At 42.9% G+C, this 25,890-nt stretch overlaps 1 protein-coding gene across 1 annotated transcript in view; it reads left to right on the forward strand.

Annotated features, from left to right (window-relative positions):
* Window positions 1-25,890, forward strand: part of LOC134539084 (collagen alpha-2(IV) chain) — a 77,740-nt gene that overhangs the window by 46,595 nt on the left and 5,255 nt on the right. The window contains exons 10-28 of the mRNA XM_063380814.1: window positions 660-867; window positions 2,148-2,242; window positions 3,939-4,125; window positions 5,860-6,056; window positions 6,650-6,856; window positions 8,697-8,996; window positions 10,151-10,310; window positions 11,194-11,316; window positions 11,940-12,092; window positions 12,177-12,302; window positions 13,432-13,655; window positions 15,284-15,550; window positions 16,319-16,490; window positions 17,855-18,100; window positions 19,819-19,941; window positions 21,715-21,957; window positions 22,600-22,812; window positions 23,317-23,486; window positions 24,649-24,850. Of these exons, the coding sequence (XP_063236884.1) occupies window positions 660-867; window positions 2,148-2,242; window positions 3,939-4,125; window positions 5,860-6,056; window positions 6,650-6,856; window positions 8,697-8,996; window positions 10,151-10,310; window positions 11,194-11,316; window positions 11,940-12,092; window positions 12,177-12,302; window positions 13,432-13,655; window positions 15,284-15,550; window positions 16,319-16,490; window positions 17,855-18,100; window positions 19,819-19,941; window positions 21,715-21,957; window positions 22,600-22,812; window positions 23,317-23,486; window positions 24,649-24,850 (3,616 nt within the window). The remainder of the gene's footprint in view (window positions 1-659; window positions 868-2,147; window positions 2,243-3,938; window positions 4,126-5,859; window positions 6,057-6,649; window positions 6,857-8,696; window positions 8,997-10,150; window positions 10,311-11,193; window positions 11,317-11,939; window positions 12,093-12,176; window positions 12,303-13,431; window positions 13,656-15,283; window positions 15,551-16,318; window positions 16,491-17,854; window positions 18,101-19,818; window positions 19,942-21,714; window positions 21,958-22,599; window positions 22,813-23,316; window positions 23,487-24,648; window positions 24,851-25,890) is intronic.

Below are 25,890 nucleotides of genomic sequence, written 5' to 3' on the forward strand. Positions count from 1 at the left end.
TTTGAAAAACCACTTATCATTAAAAAACTAAAATAGTTTTCAGGATTCATATTTATGTTAAGTACTTAACAAAATTTTCACCTTGTTATTACATGAGCGATAGTTATTGTACAAAAACACTGATTGAGAAAGTTTCTGTTTTTGTAATAAGTACATTAACACTACCTAGTTTCATAACTGGACATCTAAATCAGTAATAATGACTGAAAATCTGTAACATGGGGCAGAACTGCATTGTATTGGTCGCTCTGCCCTTAATATCATGGAAGAGGTACTTTCTGGTTTGTATTCTCACTCAAAATATTTTATTTTTATAATTCATGTTTGCTGTAGTAGATAAAATGTTAAATAGCACTTTTTTTATGCTGCCAAATTAAAAAACAAATTGTATTAATATTAAAACCTCTTATTACTACAGAGCCTTGTTGGATCAGTGACTTGAGCTCCTAGCTGGCGAGCTTGATGTCCCTGGTTTGATTCCCGGCTGTTTATAGAATTTTTTCATTAGCGGAAAGTTTCCTAGTCACTAGCACAAAAATAACTGCTTTCACCAAACTCTGGCAAGAGAAACCAAACTTTGCAAACATTAACACAATGTGTTGGAAGGCCACGGGGCAGTGAGAAACACGAGACCGCGTCCAAACATGACGTCCTTGCAGGGTGGTCTGGGCCGGCCCGGGCCGCCTGGTCCGGTCGGACCGCGGGGGTACCCCGGACCGCGAGGCCCCAAGGGAGACGACGGGTGGCCCGGACAGCCGGGACTTCGCGGGCCCACGGGTCCCATCGGAGGCCCCGGAGTGTCTGGTCAGCCTGGGCTGGAAGGACTTCCCGGAGAGAAGGGCGCGAAGGGAGAGCCGGGACTCATAGGTACAGTACTTCACAGACGCCTGTTGCACTCACTTTTTGGCTGAGTGCCGCACTTGTTTTCAAAAACATCTTTGAAACTAACACAAGGTGTCTCCAACAACCTCACGGTCAGAGACTAGTTTGGCGTCCGAACCCTGGCTAGCAGATTACTAAATATGTAATTAATTAAGCAGTCAAGCCCCCGAGGTAAGCATCGAGGATAAACAAAAGCAATTTGAAGTAATAAATAAGACTGGAGTGATGATGATCAAACACAGAAAAGATAAAGTCGTCGTGTGCTGGAAGCATCCTACCTCGGGTGGCGATGGGAAGGAACTGGGCTGAGTGATGGCCACCGAGGCCGCTGAACAAAGCATCTTGACGCCAAGTTGATATTTTAAAGCAGATAATTTATCAGTATCGATATCATTCCATCGACATTTCAAAAAATCAATGTATTGATTTGATGGAAAAATTTTGCCTTCCATATGTGTCAACTTGTGAAAAATCCAGGCTTGATTCCGCTGGGAATCGAACCCGGTTCTTCCTGGTGGGAGGCGAATGATCCCGTTGAAGAAGCCCTTGAACCACCGCCGTGGATGTGAAACCACGCCTGTAGCCTGATGCTTGGTGACAGGGACATAGCTAGGGGCGGAGGTCCCTGGAGTCCGGACCCCTCCCTTCCAGCATTAAAAAAAAAAGATAAAATAGAATTAGCACAATTATAACAAGCTAGCTACATAAGGTTACAGAGATATAATTTTGGAAGGATTTTTTTTTCCTTAGCGGGCTACAATAATGTATTTCATTCCCATTACAGTCCGATTTGCCTCACACACAGAAACGGCAGGAACTGTTTTTCCAAGTAGCCTATATTTAATTCCCGTTTGCACACCTGTTTTTGTAAATCATTTCTTTCATTCAAACTTTACATGAGGGTTTCATGTATTATTAGGATTTATGACTTGTTTTTAGCGAATTCTTCAAATAATTAACTTAAGAACAAAGTATTTACACAATTAAATAAAAACCAAAAAATCACACGGTCAGTTATTTTTTTCTCAAGATCATCGCTTAATATTTCTGTGTACAAATGTCGGAGTTCTGGAGTCCACTCTGGATTTTAGTGTCACAATCAATTTTATTTTAAAATTCAATTATAAAGAAAAAAAATTTTATAAAAAAAAATTATGTGATGGTCAAAAATAGTAAAACCGGACACTCTCCTTCACGAGATCCTGGCTGTGGCCCTGTAGGTGCAAGGCGACGAGAAAAAGCACGTGATGTGCCCTGTGTTCCAGGATACCCCGGCCAAGAAGGGCAGATAGGGTACCCGGGACCCCCGGGCCCCGCAGGGCCAAGAGGTTTCCCCGGCGAGAAGGGAGCGTCCATCACGGTGAGTCGGCAGCAGCACCTCCTAGCTCACTCACGAGCTCTAAAGCTCGACTATTTCATTTTCCTGACATCGCTAACAAGGGGTGCAAATCTGTAGGATTCACAAGGGGGGCCCACGTGGAGTTAACCAACACAAGTCATGATTTAATTGGATTTGATTTTTTATTTCATTCAATAGACCATACATGATGGTATAGAATATGTCAAAATAAAATTACAAATATGTAAACATAAATACAAACACATAAACAGGTAAAAGACAGTATTAAAAGCATTACAAAATTAAAATAATATAATATAACAGCTGCACTTCCATGAATAAGCACCTATTTAGATAATATTATATATAAAAGAAAAGTAATACATATAAAAAAAATTACGAAGCTACCTCATGTTCATAATCATCTATATTATAAAAAGCCTTATGTGATAAATAAAGAAATAATTCCTTTTTAAATAAATTATATTGGTCCATATTTTTTAGAACTGTTGGTAATTTATTGAATAATCTAACACCAACATTTTTAACTGACTGTAAAGTTTTTTTCTATGAACCCTTTGCAGATGAAAATCTGCATTAATTCGCGTGAAATACTCATGAATATTATTATTTTTTTATATAAATTAATTTGTTTTCATGAATAAACAATAATACTTTGTAAATATAAATACAGGGCACCAGAAAGAAGACCTGGATAGGGTGCTTGTATGTTGTATATTGCCCTTATTTTGGCCTATATGCATGCAATAGCGGAAAACTTTAAAATATACAGAAATTTTCCCATAAAACATAGTTTTATGTTTACGTTTATCAATTCTATTTCACGGTCACGATTTCGAAGTGCCAATGCCCCCCCCCCCCTTTTCTTTATTCCAGGGGGATTCAGGCCTCCTCTGCCAAACACCCTCCCCACCCCCCCCACCCCCAATGCCGATTGATCCCACACCCATGATTGCTAATATTTAAGGGCTATTCCTTTAAAAACTTGTGAAATGGAATTTCATCATCAGGTAAATCAATCGTATTGTAAGGGAACGTGGAAAAGGTCAAGAAATAGACTGCAGGTAGTTTAAGGCCTAAAAATGTTTAGAAACAAGATTTTTTTTTCCAGATCCTATTTTTCCTCTTTAAGAAGATCATTTTTACAGTGATTGAAATGGAAAAATTTTCACTAAACTTGTATTTACTAATTTATTTCAAATCATAAAATAGATATTTTTCTAGAATATTTTCAAAATTTAGAATTGAGAATAGGCAAAGTTAAAAAAAGTCTCTGGTTCAATCCATTAATGACAGTCGATAGCAAGGAATCTATTTTTCATGTTCCGTTCCCTCCCTTTTGGATATCTTAAAATATTGACTCGAGGCTTTAAAATGATACGTGCCAGAGTTATAGACTGGTTAAGCTTTACTCGTTCATTTGAAAGACATTGAATGTTTTTGACATGGCAGTGAAGTTAAGGTCAGGAAAATTTTCATTTATAGATAGTAAACTTAATTGCACATAAATTTATATAAAAAAAAATTTTTGTTTGTTAATTATTATTTTTGAATTTATTTTTTAAATTCTGGGATATTTTCAGAGTAATTTCCTGGGAAAAAAAAGAGCTAAAAGTCAGGGAATTTAATCCCGGTGTCCAAGAGAACTCCGTGTGTGTGTCACCCGACTGAAGAGGCTGGTTTCAATCTCGTTCAGGGACCTAAGGGCTTGGACGGCATCCCAGGACGCAATGGCGAGAAGGGGGCGAAGGGAGAGAAGGGCTACCCAGGGCCGCACGGCATCCCGGGAGACTCTGTGAACGGCATTCCCGGACTGCCCGGACCATCGGGGGCCCGCGGAGAGCCCGGCACCCCAGGAAGACCCGGAGTCCAGGGACCCAAAGGTAAAGCCATCCAGCGCACCAGAGACTCTTTGCTGAACGTACAGCAACAAACACCATTCCTATCAAACCAGGTATATATCCAGAGAGTAAGGCCGTGGCTACACTGCACTTTGAACTGGTTACACGTCTGAGCATTTTTTTGATGGAGGTTGAGTAAGTCGTCTGCAGACAATTCGAGTTCCTACACCAGATCTCATACCCATGGTTGACCATCGGAAACAAAGGGACGCTGTGCCGAATGAATCCTCTGGTGGCTCACAAGGGCATCGTGAGCAGCCGTAACACATACGGACCGCCTAGTATAGTCATCATAAGCCTTCCGGCTCAGGAACTCTTAATTATCGTTTTCTCTCAGAGGGGATACTGCCTTAGAGGCGTTCAGGCGTAATCCCACGGTTGTTTCTCATTTAAACTAATCAGGTATTTCAAGTACTTTAGAACGAAATATCTTCTATGCTACCTTGTGGTTGGCTGGTTTAATCTCAACAAACCATTGGCAAAAATATTGCTGAATGCAAGTCATGCAACATCATAAATTTGAAAACGTAAATAATTACATAATTGAATATGCAATACAGAATAATTGTGATGTATGGTAGTCTTAAGCATGCAGTTAAAGACCCATCCTAATACACACCAAAACAAAGCACATAAACATTGCGAATGATTTCAGCTGTAAAATTCTGATTCTCATGTAACCTGACAAGCACTTTCTTCTCAATTAAGATAATTTTTTCAAATATGGTTACCGTAACATGTTCACTTAAACTCATTTAATTGTGCCGTGTAACTAGAGACCCGGAAATTCTGCGATTTAGTTTGGCGTCAGGTTGAAATTCAAAGCCTAATATGCTCGTTCTGTTTTTAAATTGGCTGATTTCATAGTGACAACCATTTTGTTCTTGTTAATTGGACTTACCTGAAATGCTTACGTTTCTCATGGCTGGGCATCGTTGATGGTCATGGAGGGATGTGTCCAAATATCTGTGGTCCAATCATGAACACAGTGCAAGAGAACAAGTTTTGCATTCTAGTTTGCGACATAATTATTTTATCCCAGAGTAACCTATTTATACAGAAACCAGGGCCTAGAGATCTCGAGGCACACATTTTGTGTTAAAAAAATTTGTTTCATAACATTCTTTAAATGACAACATATCTTTAGATGCATTTAAGGCACTAAGAGAGTGTTCATTAATTACGTAAGGGTCCCGAGAGAGGGGAGGAAGGGTTAAAAAAAATCTGTACCTTGGGGGGGAGGGAGGTAAAAGCCATTCTTAAGTAATATTTTACTCTTTGACTCATTTCCTTTAAGATTGTTTCAAACATAGTTCATTTATGTTACGCAGAGTATTCCTCATTTGTAGTTTTTTTTTTGACTGATTTGTTTCCTTACTTTAAGATTGTTTCAAATACTACCTTTGATTATAAAAATGTAAAAAAATGATGTTTTAAAAAAATAAAAAATCTTTGATTTACGTCAAATAGTAAAGTTTTTTTTTTAGTGTAACTGAACCATATCTAACAGGATTTAAATATGTAATTAATGCTTTTTAGGGAAACTCTAGGAAAATCTTATGTGAAAAGGAAAAGGTGTGTGTGGGGGGCGAGGGTTTCCCCAAGAAATCTCATGTGATATTACATGGGAGTGTGGGTCGTCCTTTCGTAATGAATGAACGGCCCCTAGTGGCGTTGGAGCGAGAGTTAGACGCGAGATGAGTGCGTGGTTGGCAGGAGAGCCGGGGTTCGCCGGGCGCCCGGGCGGGACGTGTGCGGCCTGCCTCCCGGGGCTGAACGGCGAGAAGGGCGACCGGGGGCTGGACGGAGTGCCGGGGCTGCAGGGCCAGAGGGGTCCCTCCGGGGAGAGGGGCTACCCCGGGGTGCCCGGCGAGGACGGGCTGCCCGGCCCGGTGGGACTCCCCGGTTTGTCGGTGAGTCTGTGCGCTCGACGCTTTCCATACTAGAGTTCTCAAGTACACGGTGGGGCCAAATATGTGTACCAGGTTTTGAAGGTCTATTAAAAAAAAAAAAAAAGGAGCAAGTTAGAGAAATGAGGTTTATTTTATTGGAATCAGTATACATCCCCATTATTTTTTTTTTTTTTTTTTCATGTTCTGTAGATCACATCAGGAAGATGGTGGCCATCAGCAGCGATGTATTGATGAAGACGATTTCAGAGAACTCTTTTTGTCTTATTCTTTAGTTCACGTATATCTCTCTCAGTTCTATTTTTTTTTCGAGCAGGGGGACGAATCATTGCACAAAGAGGAGAACGAAAACGAGCCAAACAATGTAGCTAGCATAGTGCTCTCTTTACATCCTTACGGCAAGTATTTATCATCTTTCCCTTTTATGTCAGAAACGTTTCACAACAATATTTAAAAAAAAAAAAAAAAAAAAAAAAAAAAACTATGCATTAAAATTTGGCCTTGTAATTTTACTCTCATCACACCCAAATAAGTTTCACTTAAAAAAGAATTGGGAAATGGAGATGCTCACGGCTTCCTGTTGCCATGTTGTCCAGGGAGAGCCCGGGATCCCGGGAATCCCGGGGTCGCAAGGGCAGAAGGGAGACTCGCCGACGCTGCCGGCCAACCAGGTGATCTACCCCGCGGGCGACAAGGGCGACCGGGGGGAGCCCGGGCGGCCGGGCCCCGTCGGACCGCGGGGGCTGCCGGGGATCAAGGGCGACCGCGGCCTGCCAGGGCTGCCCGGCATCAAGGGAGACACGGTGAGCCGCTCAGCGACCAGTCACGTCGTCCCATCCCGTTCCCCTTGGCGTGTTCCCTACCTCGCTCAAATCTTCCACCTGACCATCCTACCGTCCTGTAGACCCATATATCCATCCCACTTGCTTAAAGCATGACATGTTTCCAGTGGCGTAGCAGGCGGGTGGCAGGGATGGCCCCCGCCAGGGGCGCCGGAGCAGTGGGGACGCTGCCGCGACGGTTTCGCGGTTACTGAACGCTCCCCCCCTCTGTTTTAATCCAGAAGGGGCCGCCATTTTCAAGTCTGGCCAGGGGGGCCAGTCACCTTAGCTACGCCACTGCATATTTCCACCTCACACGTCAGAGACCTGGGTTATTCTTCTTAATGTCCACTGATACGTTTCAGTAATTATACCTCGCTGAAGCATTGCAACGTCCTGTAACCTTATAGAAAAATGTCTAAAGGCAAAACCATGATAAACATGCTACCCATCCTTCATGGTTGATAATCTGCACGACGTGGCTAAAAGGTAGGATGTATCAAGGTTCCTCCGGAATTCCAACCTCTCCTACACATCACACTAAACCTTAGTTTTGACAGTTTTAAGTAGTGCTAGGCCTGCCAAATCCTCAAACCTTTAAAAACCATTGAATATCTAGTATTTTGAAGAATTGAGATATGAGAAGAAAGATTTGCACACAAATGTTTGAGAAAAAGTAGTAGATTTAACACAAACAACTCCTAAATTTACTACCTAGGTCTATTTGTATTTTTCTTTGTTCCCATTCATACATGTAATTAAGTAAAAAAAAATTATGAGCCGGAAAAATTTGTTTATGAATCAAACATCTAAATGTTTAAATGATTTAACATCATAGTTAATTTTTTTCCATTTTGTCTTCATTATTTTATTTTGATCCTTGAGACCTCTATTCAAATTCAAGGGGTAGATTCGAGGTACGCTTTGTGATTCAAATTCTATTTTTAAATTTGCGAAAATTAGTATTCAACTGAAATACTAGTTTTAAGTTATGTTAGGCAAAATGTTTTTAAATCCCATTTAAAACCCCTTCCAATCTCTCCTGTCCTCCCCTCTTTCTCGCAAAACCCCGCCTCACCCTCCAAGGGCCAAGATAGCGTGGTGTGAGCCATGGGAACCTTCCCACCCCCATGACTAGAACCTCTCTACCCCTGTTTTGTATTGTAAGACACATCTGCACTTTATAAACTTCCTGTAGTTGCCAAATACAAGATGATTTGTAAAAATAAGGAATAAATTATTTGCTGATGCTGATTATATTTCTGTTTACTTCCCAAAATATAGAATACCCATACAAATATTTAAAAAAAAAAGAATAATTTAAATTGTAACTGAAAATCATCCATCTATCTGTTTATTTTATTACAAAATTGCTGAAACTCCAAAGAACAAATATTTAACAATTATAAAGCTTTCGTTTCACTTGAATATAATTTTTTTTTTTGATACTCTCGAGCTAAGAATTTGATCCTTTTTTTTTATGCAGCAGAGTTATTTCCCACAGTAAGACCCCCCCTCCCGAATATTTGGGTCCTGAAAAAGTATGTGACACATGCCCCCTGCAAAGTCCGGGGCTGCCGCTGATTGTAGGCTGTATGGCGAGTCAACCGAGGTCAGTGTGGTAACGGTGCCAATCACTGCCCGCTGCCGGCCAATCCCAAATCCCGGCTTTTATTTTTACTAATTTTTTTTTGTTTGTTTTAACATTGCTAGGGTTGTTTGGAGATTACCGTTAAAAGTGGGCCAACTTAACGAGGTTCGACTGACAACTAACCCTGACATCCCTCGCAGCAGCAATGGACCGTCACCGTGTGTCTCGCAGGGCGAGAGAGGCTTCCCCGGCCAGGACGGCATCCCGGGCCAGCCCGGCTACCCGGGCAGCAAGGGGGACAAGGGCTTCAGCATCAAGGGCGACATGGGGCCCTCGGGCCTCCCAGGCGGGCGCGGCGAGAAGGGCGAGCCGGGCTACAAGGGCACCAAGGGCGAGCCCAGCAACTGCCCCACGCCGTCCGACATCAGGGACAAGATCAAGGGCGCGAAGGGCGTATCCGGGGAGAAGGGCGAGCCGGGTCCGCCGGGCAGGGACGGCTACCCGGGAGAGAAGGGACTCCAAGGGCTGAGGGTGAGTCGCCGCCCCACTAGGTGACGTTGCACCTTTTCAGCTGAAACTTCGGGAACCGATGTACGCACAAACAATGTATCATAGATTTGTAATCTATGGGCGTAAATCCCACTCCCTCCGGAATTTAAAAGCCCCCTCACTGAGGGGGCCCGCTTGTGCTTCCAAATTTGTAACTGTGTAACGGGAATGATAAATGTAATCCCCCCCCCTCCCCAATTTCCCTGGGAATACTTAAGAATTTCCCCCCTGTCGAAGGCCATTGCAAAAAGAGAGTAGTTTATTAGGTCATAAATTTCAATTAAAGGGATGGGTTATTATGGTTAAGGAGATGAACTTCAAACCAAAAAAATTATATACCTGAAATATTAGTTAAGTTGCAAATAGTTTTTGATATTTTGCTCAAAAATTCTCACATCTAAAAAGGATTTTCGAGGCTGAAAATCACTCACAGAAATTTCGCTAGGTGTCAGTGGCTTATATAAACTCTATTTAAATTTCCAAAAGAAACAACTTAATTAAAAAATCCAGAATTTTTTCTCATAAAAACCATTACCTAGGCAGAAAAGGGGAATTTTATCTGGGTAAGGCTAATTCTTGAGCCAAAGTAATTCTACTACATTTCTCTATCTCTTGTAAAAACAAACCTCCTTAAGCATAGTTAATCAAAACCCCCACCCCGAAAAACAAAATAGTTCACTCAAAGATATGGACCAACCCCCTTTTACAAAAAATGTTTTTAATAGAATATAAATGAATGTGTGAATTTTGTACATACATCTTACCTTCTTTGAAGACATGCTTTTGCCACGTCTCTCGTAAATTTTCCAAATTGAAATAAGGTAGCAGCATGCTACAGACAACAGTTAAAAACTTAAAAACACATTACTAGTTAACTGTGGAATTTCGAGCATTGTTAATGCTCATTTGGAAAGGAAACGTTCGGATACCAAGATCTAAACAAATTATTTAAACCCCACCCCTCATATAAAATTTCATTTCTACAGTTTGCGACAGTTAATCCCCCGTGAAAATTTGGTTATTTAATTTTCTCGTCATTGTTATTACTTAAGAGTTCAATCCAAGTAGTGATATAAAAATGGAATAGCTGATATGGTGCGTGAGACGGAGCCTGACGTTCGCCCGACGGCTTCCAGGGAGACTCCGGACCGCAGGGACCGCAAGGCCTGCCGGGACCGGTGGGCCCACGCGGCCTGCCGGGGCCCCGCGGAGACAAGGGAGACGCCGGACCAATGGGCTTCCCCGGAGAGCCGGGACGGGACGGCACCAGGGGAATGCCAGGACTGTCGGTCAAAGGTACGGCGGCAATCAAATGTAGAAAAAAAAAACCCATGAAGTGTTTTCACTCCTGACGCAACTGACTGCCGTGGGATTTTGCACATTATTCTTTTCGTTAAAATTTGTCCTTAAATATTTATTTCAGGATTATTTTAATTTTAAACCAAGGCAACTACAACCCTTCTATACCAAATGTTGAAAGTCTGCATTTTTTGTACCATAAATATTTGCTATCGTTTGAGTGCACCAAATAATTACGAGCTCTTTAAGGTTTTAAATGCAAGTTGCAAGACAATGACCTAATATTCAAGTAAATTTCCAATGATATTTTTGTGTCAAAACAAGGGGCAATTTTTAATTACTGAAGGTTTATTCTAAACATGCTCTGTGATTTTTGTGAAGTGTTTATTTTTCTGTTTCTCTTAAAATGTTCGCTTCTTATTCATTTTACATGCAGCACACATCGTTTGATATCTCTACAAAAAAAAAAAAAGAAAGGTAAAGAAACAATTTTATCCTGTATAAAAAATTTTTTATTTTTTTTTATTTTTAAAGCTTATCCCACATTCAAATTAAGGCCTGTAGGGCATTTTCACATCATTATCTGTAAATTAAGCACTTTTAGTACTTGCAATTATGATACAGATTTTACTTATGTGGAATTTATATGGATTTTTTTTTTTTTTTTTTTTTTTTTTAGAATTTCACATCATTATCTGTAAATTAAGCACTTTTAGTACATGCAATTATGATACAGATTTTACTTATGTGGAATTTATATGGATAATTTAATTTAATTTTTTTTTAGAAAAAGTTGGAGAGGAATGCTGATGCTTCATCACCCCTTGGCTAACAGCACTGAGATGTCGAGTAACGGGACGCTATCTGCGTGTTGTTGCAGGCGACAAGGGGGAGCAGGGCGTGCCCGGGATAGGTCCCCCGGGACCGGCCGGCCCCGAGGGCGTGAAGGGGGAGAGGGGGCTGCCCGGACCCGCCGGGAAGTACGGCATCCCGGGAAGCCCAGGTAGTACTCCTCTCAGTGCTGAGGGTTCAGGGTTAACGTGAGATTCTTAACACTTGCGTTGTTTTTGACTTGTGTAGTGTGTGTGTGCGCGCCGTGCTTCGTTTAAGAGTGCACGCTGCCATCTGGTTCTGCAGAGTCCTCTAGCCTTAGATGTGAACGTCAGTTTCTTACAGATTGACAGTCGGATATCACTTTGCTAAATTGCAAATATATATAGACACACATACACACACGCACACACACACAAAAACACACACACATATACACACACATATATATAAATGTCTGTGTGTGTATATAATATATATAACCTCTTATTAATAATGTATAAAACTTGAAATAGTTTAATCATGAGTTATACATCATTTCTAAAGAAAAATTAAAATTCAAGTAACGAATTAACTGCAATGGGACACCATCATTTGGGATGAATATGTAGTACATTCTAAGTGGTTTTCTCCATCCTACAATGAAACATGCATGTAACTGATTCCTTGTGGAACAAAAAAAAACTTAGTGTTATAAAATTTTGAATTTTGAATTTCGCAAAATGGTCAAATTTGTGGTTTGATGGTTTTCGTATGTTTTATTATGCTCGATCTAACCGGGAGTTGCGTCCGCAGGGCTGCAAGGGCTGCAGGGCGAGAAGGGTGACAGGGGCAGCGACGGCCTGGACGGACTGCCCGGGAGCATCGGGCCGAAGGGAGACCCGGGGCCCTGGGGCCCGGTGGGACCCGCGGGGGCGCCCGGCCTGTCCGGGCGCGACGGAACCAAAGGTCGGTGCTACACGCGGCTAGGAAACGGAGACGGATCACGCTGACGGTGTGACGGATCGTCACGGCCGGCCTCGTGTGTTGCAGGAGAGCCTGGCCTGCCCGGAGAGCCCGGGCGACCGGGGCTCGCCGGCTTCCCGGGCCCCAAAGGAAACGCCGGCGTTCCCGGCGCGGACGGTCCCAAAGGATTCCAAGGACAACGCGGACGACCCGGTTAGTAAGCTTCTGCCACGTCTGATTTTTTTTTCAATTCAAAGCAAATTATTTATTATCAAATATATTTTGAATGAAATACAAACATTCAGTAAATCCCTGTTAATAATTTTCTCAAAGTACATAAAAATTAAAACTTATTAACAGGAAAAGTTTATTAGAAAGGCAAAATTTTACATATTTTGTAGGTCCAGTTATTAACTTTTTTTAAATTACACAGCAGAACATAGGGGGATTTTCTTAAGAGGATTTTACTGTGCGTTGAAACTATGGTTTTCAAACTTCACAGGAGTCCAAGAAAATAGATTTAAAATACAGTTAAATAATTATTTGTTACATATAAATGTATGTTATATATTGCATGTAAACTATAGACACTTATGAATAAATAAATCTTCCTGGCTTCATACATTTTACAAAATTTTCTCATTTAAATATTTTGTGGATCTTGCTGTATCTATTAGTAGTAATAATTCTAAAATGCTTGATTTGAAATGTTTAATTGAATATCAAATCATATAGCTTTAATTCAAAAATTTTCATCTTTTTCTTCTAGAAAATTAAAAATTGAAAATAACGTTAATTGAACCCACAAAACTTCTAACAACTGTCCACTTTTATGCAATCAGGTATCTAATCAAATCTAGTTGTATTTCAAAAACATCTGAAGGAAATGTAGTAGTATTGGTTATTACCACATACACAGATAAAAAAATTAGTTTAAGTTGAAGAAATAACAACAGCTAAATCGTTAATTAGTATAACCTAACAACAATAATTTCCTTCAAAAATGTAGGGGGCAAAAAATTGGAAAATCAAACAAGGAATGTTTTACAGATATTTTATGAGACAACATTGATAACGATGGAAAATGTAACTGTAGAAGAAAGAATCTGGTTATTCCAGTAGCAAATATAAATAATAAGTCATAGCTGGTAATCCATCCGTGTGTCAGCAATGTCGCTGTTTGTAAGTGAAGGCAGCTCCTCAGAAAGACTATGTTTCCCCCTGGACAGGCGACGCAAATATAAATAATAAGTCATAGCTGGTAATCCATCCGTGTGTCAGCAATGTCGCTGTTTGTAAGTGAAGGCAGCTCCTCAGAAAGACTATGTTTCCCCCTGGACAGGCGACCCAGGGCCGCCGGGCATGGACTGCTTCCAGGGCCCCCCGGGCGAGAAGGGGGCCCGGGGGCCAGACGGCTTCCCCGGGGAGCAAGGCTTCGACGGCCCGGCCGGACTGCCCGGCCCCGCGGGCCTCAAGGGCGACATGGGCCCGGTCGGGCCGGCAGGCATCTCCGGGCTGCCCGGCTTCACGGGACCCAAGGGAGACCGGGGGCTGCCAGGACCACAGGTACACACCTCCCCTCCGCCCCTTCCCCTCTCCAGCTTCGATTGATGCCATGGTCTTGCAACCCTCCCCCACCACGTCTGCCATGGCTGGCCAATCCCCTCCTAGCACATGATGCACGTCACCTTTTCTGCATGGTTAAAAACCCGCATGTTTAGAGCATATAGGGCTTGCCCTGAGACGCACTTTGTCTTCCCTACCTAGACCCCTCCCTTACACACTTAGTTTTAACTTAGGTTAGGAAAAAAAAAAACTCCCCTACCATATGTCCACCATAGTACTCTTGATTATCATGTTCCTGACTGCATAGGTAAAGCCATGAACAAGTGCACTTTTCTGACAGTTAATTTTTTTATAAACGTAATTAGTTCGACAGTTGATGAATATCATTTTCTGGTAGAAGTCTGACTAGCGTAGTTTCTTTGAAAACAAACTGCTTAAATTGAATGGAAAAATTAAATTCCTTGCATGAGCTTACTTGCATGAGCATGTAAGTAAGTGCAAGTGTTTGTGGTGTATACATTAAGAAATTAAACTAACATTTTAATTTATCACCAGAAAAAAAATTCATATAAAGGGCCAAAATAATTGTAATCTTATAAATATGATATATAAATTTTCTTGTGAACTAACAAGAAGAGAATTTCTTACAATATGTACAGACTTCTTAAGAAGTGTTACTGTACCATCCCTGTCTCATGTCAGGTGTGGTGAAGTGTGTTGCAAATAAGTGGACATAACTTTATAGAGCACCTATGTTTTTATGTTCCAACTTATTATCTGATTACTTGATAATTTGTATTGATGCCTATGTACTCAATAATAAGCATACATTTAGGTAATGACCCTTAGTCCAACCAGATGTTAAACCCTTATTCATTAATTAATTTTAATGACATAGCTATAATGTGGGTGGTCCTACAGTATTAACCACACTATTGAAAAGATATCAGAGTAGGGTCTTTTTACGAAAAGCATTTAAGAATATGTTGAGGACAGATGAATGGTTCTGTTTCAGTATTCTATTTTTTTAAATGTTATTAGTAGTGTGAAAATGGCTAAAACACATGTTTTCAGAATAATTTTTTAGGCAATGAAACACCTGGTACCAATTCTTGACAGCACTCAAGGTACTTGCATTGCACCTTTATCTTCGTTTCTCCGCCATATCTCATAGTTGCCCTATGCAGTCCGGAAGAGATACAGCAAGCGTCGCAATCATCGCCCCGCCTCACTGACACACTTGCACCTCTGACTAGGTGGCCCCTCCAAGCAGGGGCTTAGCCAGGGGAGGGGGGGGGGGTTTAAGGGTTCAAACCCCCCCCCCCCCCCTTAGCATCCAAATCTTTTATTAATTTCTTATTCATCACTCAAAAACAAATTTCATATTAAAATTAATAAAATTTTTACCATTACAATATTTAAATTTAAGAACCGAAAACTGCTAAAAAAGCACTGTTTTACACCTTTAAAATCCAAATTTTCCCGGGGGAGGACACCCGGACCCCCCGCTTTTATACGGGGGCCCATGCTTCTTAACACCCCCCCATACACAAATCCTAGCTACGCCACTGCCTCCAAGGCCGCTATATGAGAACCTGGGTTCACCCGTCCTTGACGCGTGTCCTCAGGGCAGGAAAGGTGACGCCGGCCTGGTGTCGGAGAAGGGGCAGAAGGGCGAGCCTGGTATTCCCGGGCTCCGCGGGCCCGAGGGCCGCCCCGGCCTCGACGGCCTGCCCGGGGCCAAGGGAGACGCCGGCCTGCCGGGGATCGGCCGGCCCGGGATCCCCGGGACGAAGGGCGAGCGCGGGGTGCCCGGGATCGACGGCCTCCCGGGCCAGTACGGAGACAAGGGCGACAAGGGGTACCCGGGGCTGCCCGGAGCGAAGGGAGAGGCGGTGAGTGGCCAGCACTTCAGTTCTTTATGTTATAACTTTTCTGGTTAAACATGAGCGGCAGAAAGTGGGATGTATAAGGCTTGCACGCGAACATGGTGAAAACCAAATTAACTAATGCAATTAAAAAAAAAGGCTGGGGTTTAAACCTAATAACCTGTTTTGAACAAAAATAAAACAGGTTTTTTGGTTTTTAAAATAAACTTTTTTGTCTTCCAACTCTGCTTGAGCCTGTGCATTATCTTCGTTGTTGTGGTCTTGTCGCCAAAGGTCCCAGGTCAATACCTTTGGACTGGAAAATTTCCTACTTGGTTTCCTGAAGGGGTAATGGAATATCTCCCAGCTAAGCGAATGGGCTACTTAAAAGGCTATTTTAAAAATTTCTTGATGTCTTTGAAAGTCATTCAAAATACACATGGTATAGAGAAATAATTGCGAAGGGAATTACTTAAATAGTAAAATTTCATTCAGTATTTCATAGAGCCACTTGTTTAAGCTGTGCATTGCTTGTTAGTCATTCTAAGTGAAGAGTTTTATAAAGTAGTGGTTAAAGTATGTGCATTCACAATTTTTTTTTAGTAGGAAAATTGCCTACAAACTTAAATTATGAGAGGAACGTCTAACTCGTACCATTGTTACCAGCCTACTGACGAAGGCAAATTAATGGCAGATACTGTGTGCGTTGCACCAGACTTTGAGGCGAGAGCACTAGCTACAGCGTCGAAGCCCCAAGGGATTCACATCGGTCTTTGCGCTGGTGTCTATCTCCAGGGACTGCCGGGTCTGTACGGCGAGACCGGGCCCCCTGGCCTTGACGGCCTGCCGGGGCCCGTGGCAGAGCTCGGCCCGCAGGGACCCCAGGGACTGCCGGGCGTGAAGGGGGAGAGGGGCTTTCCCGGACGGAACGGCATGGACGGACCCAAAGGAGACCAAGGACTCCCCGGCAAGTACAACCAGGCCAGGGTTCCCAACCTCTATAGTGTGCCCTCAAGCCTTTGGAGGCGTGCCAAGAGATTTTGTTAAATAAAAAATATTCAAACCGATAAAACCGAGTACAATTTTAAAAATCAGTGAAACGGAAAGCAAAAGGCTGAGGGCTTATTATAAAGGTTCTAAAAATTTGGACCCAGAAATAAATTTTTAAAAATAGGTACATGTAAAAACTGTAGTACAGATATGTGTATTGAGTGCAGATGATCAGCAATTTAATTTTAGGTACCATGTTCCAAAAAAAAATTAAGTTTGGAATAACTGATGTAAGCCACGATAGTCAAGCAGTTACATCAAACCCGCCGCTCCTCAAAATAAACACATTTTGGATTCAAACCAAGATTTTCGCAAGTGGAAAAAGCAGAACTGACGTTGGCACAAATTTGTAGGTTCTTTCAGGTTACTCCCATTTTCCTCACTAAAGCATTCTGCAAAATAAAGCTCCATCTAAAATCACCCCTCCTCCCACACAAACTTGTCTGTCTTTGATCTCAGTGTAGAATGATACATTAAACATTTAACATTAGATATTTATTACCTTCGCAAACCATGTAGGAGCTGGGTTTGTGAATGGACTGTGAAAGACTTTCGCAGTAGCATTAACTTCTAATAGCTTTCGTTTTTTACTGGAACAAATTCAAACAAAGCAATTTTAGTGAAAATGTTTCATAAATTCTCTCTCAAAATGAATAATGGTTAATTTTTTTCACGTGCTCCACAATGAAGCATGCTTCAGAATCACTTTGTAAAGATTAACCTCCCATCGACAGATACTTCTGCAACTCCAGAATGTTGTGGTATAGATGACTTTTAGCACCCTTTAATAAAAAACACAAAACTCTTAATTAAAACTCGGAGAAAGAACAAGTACGTCTTTCATATTATTTTTCTTTCTTGCTCCAATGAACAGCATGTCCATAAAAGAATGTCCCAGCTGGTATATTATAACAGTTTAATTTAGACTATTTAATATTTATAACAAATCATACCTAAATTGAAGGTAAAATAAACTAGTTTTTTTTTTCCTTATAAATGTTCAATGTGTGATCAGAATCATCTTTGTGTGTTCTCGTGTTCCGCGCGCATTCGCACTCGCACAATGGTAGCTGCTTCAGAAAAAACTGTCTCAAAAAAAAATGCTTTTTGGGTTTTTAGCTAAGTAACATATGCTTAGATCATCTGCTTATACTTGTTTGTATGTAGGTGTGTGTGCATGCATGTTGCGGCCCGGTAGTGGCGGTATGTCGGCCGCCTGCCTCGCCACGTGACCCTCTGGGAGCGCCGCTCTAGAACACGGGGCGTGACGGCTGGTTGCAGGTCCCTTCGGCCCGGTGGGGCTGCCCGGCCAAATCGGCGACAAGGGCGACCGCGGCCCGCCGGGGCCCATGGAGACCGTCAAGGGGGAGAAGGGCGAGCCCGGGCCATCGGGACTGCCCGGCCGGCCGGGCGCCAAAGGAGAGCGCGGCTTCGACGGCATCCCGGGCAGGGACGGCGAGAAGGGAGTGCAGGGCCTGCCCGGACCCCGGGGCCTCAGCGGGCCCATGGGAGCACCTGGGGCTAAAGGTTCGTGGCTCGTCCCCCGGCCTGTGCCTTCCACCGAGATTTGTATCTGTTTCAGAAGGAAGAGGAACGCAACATGTGCGTCTGCTCTTAAGTTTGCAGTACAGTGCCCACTACCTGGCTTGTTAACATTAAAAATATTACTCTCTATACCATTGTTAGTTATAATAAGTTTTTATATACTTTTTTAATTATAATTTGATATATTTAAGAACATAAAATAATGTATACTGACAATATAATTAGAGTATAATTTCTGAAAGAAAAAAATTAAAAGCTAAAAAAACTAAAATTATTATTTCACAGGAGAAACATTTTTAGCAGATGGTCACTATTAATAATGAGTTCCATTAAAATAAGTGTGATGCTCAAACAGAATTGATACTTAAAAAATTTGTTGACATTATGTAATGGTTGAAACAAAAATGGCACCTTTCAGTTAAGATCTCCTTGGAAGTAAAAATTGAATAGTAGCAGATGATTCTCTTGATGAAATAAAACAGAAAAATATATCTCCAAAATTCTCATTTAAAATTTACAATGTTTCAGATACATTTAAAAAAAAATCATCATTAATTTATAAAGTTTTTAATAAAATGTTTGTACTCTATGGCATATATCTGGCAACAGAGCACAATGAACCAAGGACAAGCACTATTGGCAGAATACGTGCATCGGAAATGGAGAATAAACGCCCATTTAAATGCACACTGCAAGTTAAGGGTGAGACATGCTGCAGCAAAACCATTTACAGTCTCAGGAACCAGAAAAAACAACATACACAACAAAAAAAACTCAAATATTTGACCACTGAAGTTATATTAACATAATTCCCTGATATTTTCCTGAAATTCAATATTAGGTTTCAGTATCGTAAATCCAATCGAGTTAAGTCTCTTTTTCACATCCCATGTTCGTTGTTTAATTTTCAGTTTACTGTTTTTTATTTAAGGTAATTTCCCACTAATTCACATATTTTCTCAACAACAGATATCTAATACAGTAGCACCTCATTGTTATGTACCCGGGATTTATGAGTTCCCAAGAAATTTTTTTTTACGTGCACAGTCATTTTATCTATATTATTAATTGATTACTTTTTCGCTTAATGTGGAAGCATTTCCCGCAATTTTCATTGCAACAACACTGCATTTAATAGCAAACCATCAAAAACGTTTAGACTGAACAATAAAAGTTAAAAGTGAATAGTGTAAACTTTATTTATTATACGTTATGCGTCACAACAGTTTTGTTTGTCAATGCAGACAACTTAAATATTTTTTTGTACTAGGCTTCCAAATACGGCCAAACTATCCATTTACCTGTTTTCCTTCGGAGTATCACATGGTGTAGAGATCATGAAAAGTTTCTTAAATAAAAAAAAAAATTTGAATGAGCAATGTTTGCCTAAACTGTGCCTAGTTAGTTCCTGAGGATCTGAACCTAATTCGAAAGTTGGCTTTCGAAGTTAAACAAAGAGATTGTAAAACATCATTTCTGGCCAAACTGGGCATTTGTCAGTTTTTTTTTTTTTACCCAAGACAACCTTTTGTCTCCGAATCACCCCAAAGCATCAAAATAAACCTCGGAACTCAACCGGACTGTGCCCCCTTCTTCTTGATGGTCCCGGTGACGAGAGTACGGAGGCGACTGGTTGCATTATTTCGGAACTTCTCTCCTCGGAGCTGACATCACTAATGCACCTGTGTTTGTGTCCGCAGGAGAAACGGGCATGGAGGGAATAGTGGGGCCGCCCGGCCTCACCGTCAAGGGGGAGAAGGGGCTGCCGGGACTCCCGGGCAAGAATGGACGACACGGCGCCCCCGGCCTGGTGGGACAGAAGGGTAGGTTCCCCCGCACGGGTTACTGCAGGGCCCAGGACTCCGCGAGCAAGATACACGTTCTCCATAACGGGTTTCAGGGGAGCTGTAGCCAAAATTTCATTTCGCAAGGGGACATTTTTAGCATTGTCTGCAAAATATTTATAATAGCACTTAATATTTTTTAGGCCAATTTTTTTTATTAAAGTTTAAAAAGTGCTATTTTACAAATAACCTAAGAATTAAGTAAGTTTAAGTACATCTTCCACAAATTTTTGAATAGGGATGAATCATTACATCCTCCCCTATGGATAAGCCCCTGATTGTATTCCATTATTAGAAAATAATTCTCAAAAAAACCTATATTTGGCAATTTCTTTCTAGTATTTGATAAGTCTTCATATAAAATCTGTTTCTGATTATTGGTACTTTTAACTCAGTTTTACATGGTATCTTGAGCACATATTTAGAATTAGGAATTTCAGGAGTTGTAAGCCTACTATATTGGGTAACCATTTCTTTTTTATGTAATAACATGATCACAGTACAGAAGTATTACAACTCAAAATAATTGGCTTTTTTTTTTTAGTTTAAACACTATAGACTGAGGTATTAAAAACCAAAAAAATTACAATTAAATAAGATTTCAATTTTAAGGACAACTTTGTTGCTGATGCTTCACAGTCATTCCAGATACCAATGGTGAATGAGCGTGTTTGTTGCTCTGCGCAAATGAAAACATTTTCAGTTTCATACGCCCACAGCCACGATTCAGGATGCGGTGCATGGTGTAGGTCAAAAACCCACCATCGTGTATTACATAAAACACACCATCTTGGGTGACCTTGACCTTTGAACTTAACTCTGGCAGCCATCTTCGATACACCTAGTTTAACTTCTGCCATATTGTTTCTTTATCCCCTGGTGTCGACCGCAATTTGAATACTCAGTCTTGGACGTCATGAAAAACAGTTCTATTTTTTTTTTTTTTTTAATTTTTTTAAATACCTAAAATGTATATAAAGTTTGTTCAGAGTTTATTGTTTTTTACCAATTACTATTTCAGTACAGAGTTTCCTGTTTTCTAGAAGATGAAATTTCACATTTCACACATCATCGTAATCATCATCATCAACTGCTTCGAGCCTGTGGCCGAGTCTGCAAAGTAAAATGCCTCAATCTTCCTCTGTCGCTCCACCATTACTCCTCCTTCACTCTGTTTCATTCTTTTCCTCTCTCTCCTGCACTCCTTTAACTATCTGCCCTTCCCCACATCCTCACTTGGTCTTCCTTGGGGGCCTTCTTCCCTGTGAACTTCAACTCCATCTTTTACCCAGGCAGCATTCTCTAAACATGGGCTGTGCCATCTCACCATAAACCGGTACATTTCTTTAATTAGTTTTCGAAGAGAACCAACGCTCATGCCAGGGGCGCAACAATTAAATTTCCAAAAAGGGGGGGGGGGGGGGGGGGGTCCTCCCCCGGGAAAAATTTGTATTTCAAGGTGGAAAATGGTGCTATTTAACCAGTTTTACTATCTAAAAATTGATTACACAGCACTTATGCCCCCCACTTCAAGGTTTCAGAGAGGGGGGGGGGGGGGGCAAAATACCCTTGCCCCTCCCCCCTGTTGTTGCGGCCCTGCATTCATCAGTATTATTAATTACTGCTTGTTTCAAGTAACACTGTCTCATATACTAATTCTCCTACGGTGTTCCCGTTAAAACTGCATCCACGCCAGGTTGAAGATCCCACAGTGACGAGCGCGTGTGTGTGTGTGTGTGTGTGTGTGCGCAGGCGAGCAAGGGCTGCCCGGCCTGCCCGGCATGAAGGGCGAGACGGGCTGGCCCGGGCCGCTGGGGCCGGCCGGGGAGAAGGGCGACCGGGGACTGGAGGGCCCGCCGGGACAGCCGGGCCTGGACGGGGCCCCCGGGTTGCCGGGACGGGACGGCACGCCCGGGATCCCGGGCGAGAAGGGGGAGTTGGGGCCGCCCGGCCTGTACGGCGCCCCGGGACAGAAGGGAGAAGCGGGACCGCCAGGTATGATGAACCCTCTCGACCACCACCCTAACCTCAACACCGTACACATGTAGGGTCAAGTATTACAACTAGGGCAACCATAAAATGCTGTGCAAATTTTTTTTTTTCCCCCGTGATATGTGTGACTTTTCTTTTTACAATCTTTTAAGTTGTAGCACGTTGTGAACCAATCCTTTTGGGACTTATGTGTGCATTAAACCTAATTTTTATTCAATTTGCAGTAATTACCAAAACTGAAATCGAAACCGTCGGTAATATGTCACAACAATTATAGTAGTTAGCAAGGTAATAACTGCTATATTATTGGTTGAAACATTGAAAACAATAGATAACTTCCAAGCTTGGTAATGTTGAACGAACATAGGCACATCTAAAACCTCATTGGACAGGCTCATGTTTACTTATATAATTTATTTATTAATTGCATTTCATTCATTAGTTAATTAATTTATAACTGGCAAATATGGAATGTTAAATTGTGTTCTAAGTACAGCAAAGTGGTTGCATATAAGATCACGTAACTATAAACACAGTTGTACAACATACATGTGTAACTATTAAATTTCACTGTTTCTGTTTGGTTGATGTGTTCGAGAATGGTCTGACGCTTGTGTGTGACGGAGGCCGTGCTGTGTGCCACAGGACGGGACGGCTTCCCCGGGACGCCGGGCGCGAAGGGGGACCGGGGCCTCGACGGACGGCCCGGCCCGCCTGGCGCGCCGGGCGAGAAGGGCGACCGAGGGTTCCCGGGACAGCCGGGGCTCGCCGGGGAGCGGGGCTTCCCCGGGGACCGGGGCGACAAGGGCGAGCGCGGGGTCGGCCTGCTCGGCCAGAAGGGCGAGCGGGGCCCGCCAGGTGAGCCATCCCTCGCCCCTCTCCGATGCGGGGCAACGTGTCGCGAGATCTTTATTGCAGTACTGCGCCAAATATTATGAATTTTCAGTCACCGTCACCGATTTAGATGACTTGATGTAAGTTTATGGACATACGCCATTGCTAAGAACTTTTTCTGTCGAAGAAAAAAAAAAATTAAGCAAAATTAAGCAAATAATTGCTGTTGTCAACAAGGATATTAACACCACAAAATATTCCGTAACACTCAAATAAATTTCATATTAAAATTAATAAATTTTTTACCATTACAATATTCAAATTTAAGTACTACCGAAAACTGCTAGAATAGCACTATTTTACACCTTAAAATCCAAATTTTCTCGGGGGAGGACCCCCGGACCCCCCCTGCTTTAATACGGGGGGGGTGGGGCCATGCTCCTTAACACCCCCTATACACAAATCCTGGCTACGCCACTGCTCCTGGTTCCCGCCGCTCATGCCGCTCGCGAACGCGCGATGTTCCAGGGATACCGGGCCGCCACGGAGAGCGCGGCCCGCCGGGACTGGACGGACTGTCGGGACTGCCCGGACCGAAGGGAGAGCCAGGCCTGCCCGGACTCGAGGGACTGCCCGGACCGCTGGGCCCGCCGGGCCCCCAGGGAGAGATGGGACTCGACGGCATCGCGGGAGCGCAGGTAAATCCGCACACGCTTTGTCGCACTGCGAAAAAGGTCGTTGGTTGTCGTCAGACGCGGACTTAATACCAAAAAAGAATCCTTGCCAATTAACTTACATCCTCCTATAACACTGACTCAGTGCTGACACGCTTACGGCCTAGATTTCTAACTAATCTCTGTCACAGGTTCCATCGCAATCCTCCTCTGACACGACTAAAATTAACAAGCACCGAGTCAGCATCCAAGTGGTATAGAACCCTCTTTTTAGGCACGGAGTTCCCGTCGCCGTAAGCCCCTGTGCTCGACCTTGTCACGTGTGACGTGGAAAATGCTACCTCCGCGGTCACAATCGCTGCCACGCCTGCTCCGTCCTTGCACAGCTTCCGTACGCGGATATTCCTGCACGATTTGGCTACAGGGCTCTGCCCTTTCTCACATATTCAAGTCCCTTTCTGCCTCGTCAGACATCAACCATTCATTACTCAGTTTTTGGTGAGTTTATTCGACTTTATTTTTTAGAGGCCCAAGAAATAAACCCTACACTTAAAACACTGGTAAGTACACAGGATTTGATATAATGGAATATTAAGTATGCCCAGTACATTTAGTGCTTCTTTTTGGGAGGGGTGAGGCTATTCACAATTTCTAACCCCGGGTGAAGAAAGCCTAGATTCATCCCCGTCCCCCGTGTCGACGAGACGTGTGACGCGGTGGGTGGTATCAAGGAGCCCCAGGTGAAGAGAGCCTAGATCCGTCCCTGTCCCCCGTGTCGACGAGACGTGACGCGGTGGGTGGTATCAAGGAGTCCCAGGTGAAGAAAGCCTAGATCCGTCCCCTTCCTGCGTCGACGAGACGTGACGCGGCGGGTGGTATCAAGGAGCCCCAGGTGAAGAAAGCCTTGATCCGTCCCTGTCCCGTGTCGACGAGACGTGACGCGGTGGGTGGTATCAAGGAGTCCCAAGTGAAGAAAGCCTAGATCCGTCCCTGTCCCCCGTGTCGATGAGACGTGACGCGGTGAGTGGTATCAAGGAGCCCCAGGTGGAGAAAGCCTAGATCCGTCCCTGTCCCCTGAATTGCGTGGTTGTGTCGACGAGACGTGACGCGGTGGGTGGTATCAAGGAGTCCCTGTCCCCCGTGTGGACGAGACGTGAGACGCGGCGGGTGGTGTCGGGGAGCGCAGGGGCAGCGGGGAGACATCGGCCTGCCCGGGGAGCCGGGCCAGCCGTGCGAGACGCAGGGCGACTACACCACCGGCATCCTGCTGGTGAAGCACAGCCAGAGCCCGGAGGTGCCGGCGTGCGAGCCGGGGCACATCCGGCTGTGGGACGGCTACAGCCTGCTGTACATCGAGGGCAACGAGAAGGCGCACCACCAGGACCTAGGTGAGCTCTCGCGGCGGACCAGCTCTTCCCCAGGGGCGTAGCCAGGGGGGGGGGGATTAGGGGTTCAAACCCCCCCCCCCCCCCTCCTTAGCACCAAATCTTTAATTAATTTCTTATTCATCACTCAAACAAATTTCATATTGAAATTAATAAAAATTTTACCATTACAATATTTGAATTTGAGTACCGAAAACTGCTAAAATAGCACTATTTTACACCTTCAAATCCAAATTTTACCGGGGGAGGACCCCCCGCTTTAATACGGGGGGCCATGCTTCTTAACACCCCCCATACACAAATTATGACTACGCCACTCCTTTTCCCGACCTTCTTTTGGCTCGCTGAAATACGGTGGGAGTCATTAGTCTCCATAAAAAATGGTGAAAATGGTTATTATTGTTAATTTTATTCGTACAAATGGTATCACTCCCAGACTGTTTTCAATTGGTTCACCTTCCTGGAAACAATAAAGAAATTAGTCACCTCTTTCACCATTTGCATGGAAACTTATTACTCGCCTGTAGACAGCACTCTACAAATAGTTTTACACCAATATTCAACACATTTTGGTGTGTGCGCACACATGTGTATGTGTGTGTGCATGTATGTGTGCCTGTGTGTGTATGTGTGCCTGAGTGTGTATGTGTGTATGCGTGCATGCATATGTGTGTGTGTGTGTGTCTGTATCAAGTAAAAAATTTTACATCAATTCATAAATATCACTCAAAATTATGAATAATTTAGCGACACCAAATAGCTTAAAAGCATGGATTTTGTTTTCAGAGTTACAGAACTTCATAATTCAAAAAATAAATTATCTAGCTAACACTGTGCTCCAGATTAAAAATTTTACAACCTAAGTTAATGTTTTTTCTGAACATTCAAAGGTTTTCCTAGTTTTTCTCTGACTACTTTCAAAATTCCCTGACTTCTCCAGACCTATAGCAAACATGTTCATCCATCCCTTAATAACAATTTTCGAACTAGACCGCTCCAACGGTAACGCGAACGCTCTCCGGAGCCAACAGAATATTGCTTCT

This window comes from Bacillus rossius, chromosome 14 (assembly GCF_032445375.1).
Source record: "Bacillus rossius redtenbacheri isolate Brsri chromosome 14, Brsri_v3, whole genome shotgun sequence".
In the NCBI taxonomy this organism is placed as follows: Eukaryota; Metazoa; Arthropoda; class Insecta; order Phasmatodea; family Bacillidae; genus Bacillus; species Bacillus rossius.